Below are 3,191 nucleotides of genomic sequence, written 5' to 3' on the forward strand. Positions count from 1 at the left end.
GCAGATGTTGATATTTTTTCATATAAATACAATCAAACTTTGTAAAGTTTGACTTCAGAGAATTCTAATATGCAGAGTAAAAAGGACCGGAGGAAGTAGTTTCTTCGATAAGACTCCTAGTGAATTTATCCTGCTTTTACTCAGCAATGTAACTCTTGTAACACTGTAATAAAGTGGGATGATTTGTTTTTAAAAAAATAGCGAAGAAATTTTGACAGTACAAACAACGACCACTGGTGAAATAAAAACAGACCTTAAAATCACACCGTAAAAGAAACAGACATCGATCATGCTCAACACCATGGACCATCCGAGAAACTTGAGTGAGAGGATCCACGGCCCGTTCATTGACTGGTGTCGTAGACCTCACTCCTCCTAAAGCAGATCAAGACATACAACTAATTTACTAGTACGGCGACAGCAACTAACTAGGCTAGCTCGTTTTCGTTCCAAGTCGGATCAGAGAGTTCAGCACTGCTCGCGGTAAAAAGAATCAGAGTTTGGTATGACGGGGTCCTACGGTGACATCGACGGGAGACTGGAGGACATACGTACGTGTGATCACCGGGCTCACACCATGTTCAACTCCAATATAAAATTATTTGAACTAAGTAAGTTATAGTAATGATACGAGAAAAATGACAGGGACGGTGCAGGGGACATTTTCTACTTTGGTGATACTACTGTGCGCCGAAAGGATGATGCGTCGGGCAGAAGAATCCATCTCTTGCCACGCCGAAAGGGTGTACCCTAGCTATCAATCTATCGCATTTTCGGCTTTACAGTTCCTAGCAGACGCCAACAGATGGTCGGTTTGGAAATGAGGTTTATTGCCCCCTGCACCATCGCTTACCGAGGTCTTTTTCAAATACAAGAGGCGAGGCAGATTCTTCAAGAGAAATTCGAGGTTCGGCCGCTCAAGGCCTTTGACCTCGGGCCTTCAGCTCCGATCTCTCGCTTTCATGGCATCAAATCAAAGCATCGAGAGTTGAAGACTCCACCTGAAAACGGAAGAACATGGAGCACCAGTGGTACCTGGTACTCAAATTATGCGCGCTGACGGAGCGAATTTATGACATCTTTATTCAATGGTACTATTGTACACCACACCACGGAGACGGGAGGATCCTACGCTAGCCACGGCTGCACCACCGCACACCGGGGGCGCCCGGCGACGGGCCCCCGGCTCCCAGGCGGGCCCATACAGGTTACCCCACGTCTCTCCTGAGCTAGCCCCGGCGAACAAGGCCATCTCGCGGCCGCGCGCACCTCCTCCTCCCCGGCTCTTCAGATCTCCGGCTCCGGCGGCACCTCCACGGTGGCGGACGCCTCCGGGAGGAGGTGCTCGGGGCGGCACCCGGCGACGAAGTCGATGATCTCCTTGCCGGACTCCTCCGCGCCGCTGGGCGGCGGCGAGATCCGGAGCAGCACGGTGATGGCCACGAGGAAGAAGCCCGTGGAGACGAGCAGCGGCCAGAAGAAGGAGACCACGGCGCCGAGCCTGGGCCCGACGGCGGAGATCGACACCACGGCGACGGCGAGGAACGCCACCGCCGCCGCCGCACGCAGCCGGTGCTCCCACATTAGCTCCCCGAGCTTCGCCTTGGTCGTCATCGCCGGATCGGCGCCGCGAGCACGCCCGGAGAGGAGAGATCTACGGGAAGGGGGGTCTGGCTAGCTCGCTAGCCCGGTAGCTAGGGCTTTGGTTTTAGGAGGTGAGATGGGGGCTTCGTCGGGAGGGTGGAGACTGGAGAGTGGGGAAAGGGATGGTGATAAGCGTGGGGTTATCTCATACTCCTCCCTACTGAGGAGATTCGCCCTGCCGCCGCCTCCAGCCAAGGTTGTGTGCTTTTTTGGCACGTTTTTTTCTCGCAGCGACGGGGATGGCGTGGATGCGGATACTGTCGACGACGGTGCGCTTACCTTTTACGACGGAGTTCACCAAAATGCCCCCCGCGCGCAGGACTGCCGTGCTCATGAGTCGCTCTGATTTGCTTCAACCGGTGGTCAGCCACGGGAATTCTTGATATTCTTTTTTATTTCTCAATCAAACATATGACACTGTTTGCGTAAAAGCGACTGGAGGAATTGGGTCGGCTCCCACAGTCCCACTGAATCAGACGGCTCTATTTCGCCCCCTTCAACTCACCTAGCAACGGGAGCGATTAGATCACCTTCCGCCAAATCGAAAGCCTATGTTTAGCATCCTTCCGCTCACCTTTGGGGAATGCGTGGGTGCGTTCACGTAAAATCGACGGGAGGGATTGGGTCACCTCCCGCCGAATCAGACGCCTTTATTTAACCCCCTTCGACTCACCCAGCAATGAAAGCGATTGGATCATCTTTCGTCAAATCGGACGCATCTGTTTAGCACTCTTCGACTCACCTCTGAGAAATGCAAGGGCGTGTTCGTGTAAAAGCAGCGGGAGGGATTGGGTCGTCTTTCGCCGAATCATACGCCTCTATTTAGCTCCCTTCGACTCACCTAGCGACGGGAGGTATTGGATCACCTTCTGCCAAATCGGACGTCTCTGTTAAGCATCCTTCGGCTCACCTAGGAAGAATGCAAGTAAAAATACAGTGCACGCAACCAAGCAGACTTCAGGTCGACACGCATCACAAAGGGTTTCCGTGGCCCGCAGGTGCACTGCATTAACACTGGTTATACATCTGAGAGGGCATTTTGGGAAGGCATGTATTTTCGTTGTGTGATCTACAGCTGTTGGATTGTCAGGGTCCGTTTGGCGTTACACGGGCAATGCACGCAGGGGCACAAGGTCGGAACGTGGGGCCAGCAGCCCAGCAGTGCGCATGTACGGCTCATAAGCGCTGCGTTGCTTGCTCACGTTGTTGGCACGTGCAAGGCACTCGACTCACCGGTTCCATGAATTCTCTCTATCCCGTGACCTTGCGATGGGCAAGAGGCCCAGCCTGCCACGCCAATGCCATACATCGCCTTTTTATATGGGAGAGAAATGCTATACATCGCCTTTTTTAGAAGATGCTATCCATCGCCTAAGCCTAAGCATCGATGCTGGCGGTCGGCTGCGACTCGCCTCAGTGGGCCGGTCCAGTAAAGCAGTTTTGGAAGCTTGTATGAACCGGTTTAGACTGGTTTTAGAAGCATTCATGTGGTTTTTTTTTTTGTTTCTATGTGTTTTAGCGTTATCATCGGGTTTTTATTTTTTTAA

At 52.6% G+C, this 3,191-nt stretch overlaps 1 protein-coding gene across 1 annotated transcript; it reads right to left on the reverse strand.

The window, feature by feature from the left end:
• Positions 1-1,062: 1,062 nt before the first annotated feature.
• Positions 1,063-1,832, reverse strand: LOC123058598 (uncharacterized). The gene has a single exon (XM_044481305.1). The coding sequence runs from the start codon at positions 1,612-1,614 to the stop codon at positions 1,288-1,290; it is 327 nt and encodes a 108-aa protein (XP_044337240.1). The 5' UTR covers positions 1,615-1,832; the 3' UTR covers positions 1,063-1,287.
• Positions 1,833-3,191: the final 1,359 nt, after the last annotated feature.

This window comes from Triticum aestivum, chromosome 3A, assembly GCF_018294505.1.
Source record: "Triticum aestivum cultivar Chinese Spring chromosome 3A, IWGSC CS RefSeq v2.1, whole genome shotgun sequence".
NCBI classification, from domain to species: Eukaryota; Viridiplantae; Streptophyta; class Magnoliopsida; order Poales; family Poaceae; genus Triticum; species Triticum aestivum.

Coding starts and splice junctions, on each gene's coding strand:
- LOC123058598 (XM_044481305.1), bottom strand. CDS start 1,614: ATGACGACCAAGGCGAAGCTCGGGGAGCTAATGTGGGAGCACCGGCTG.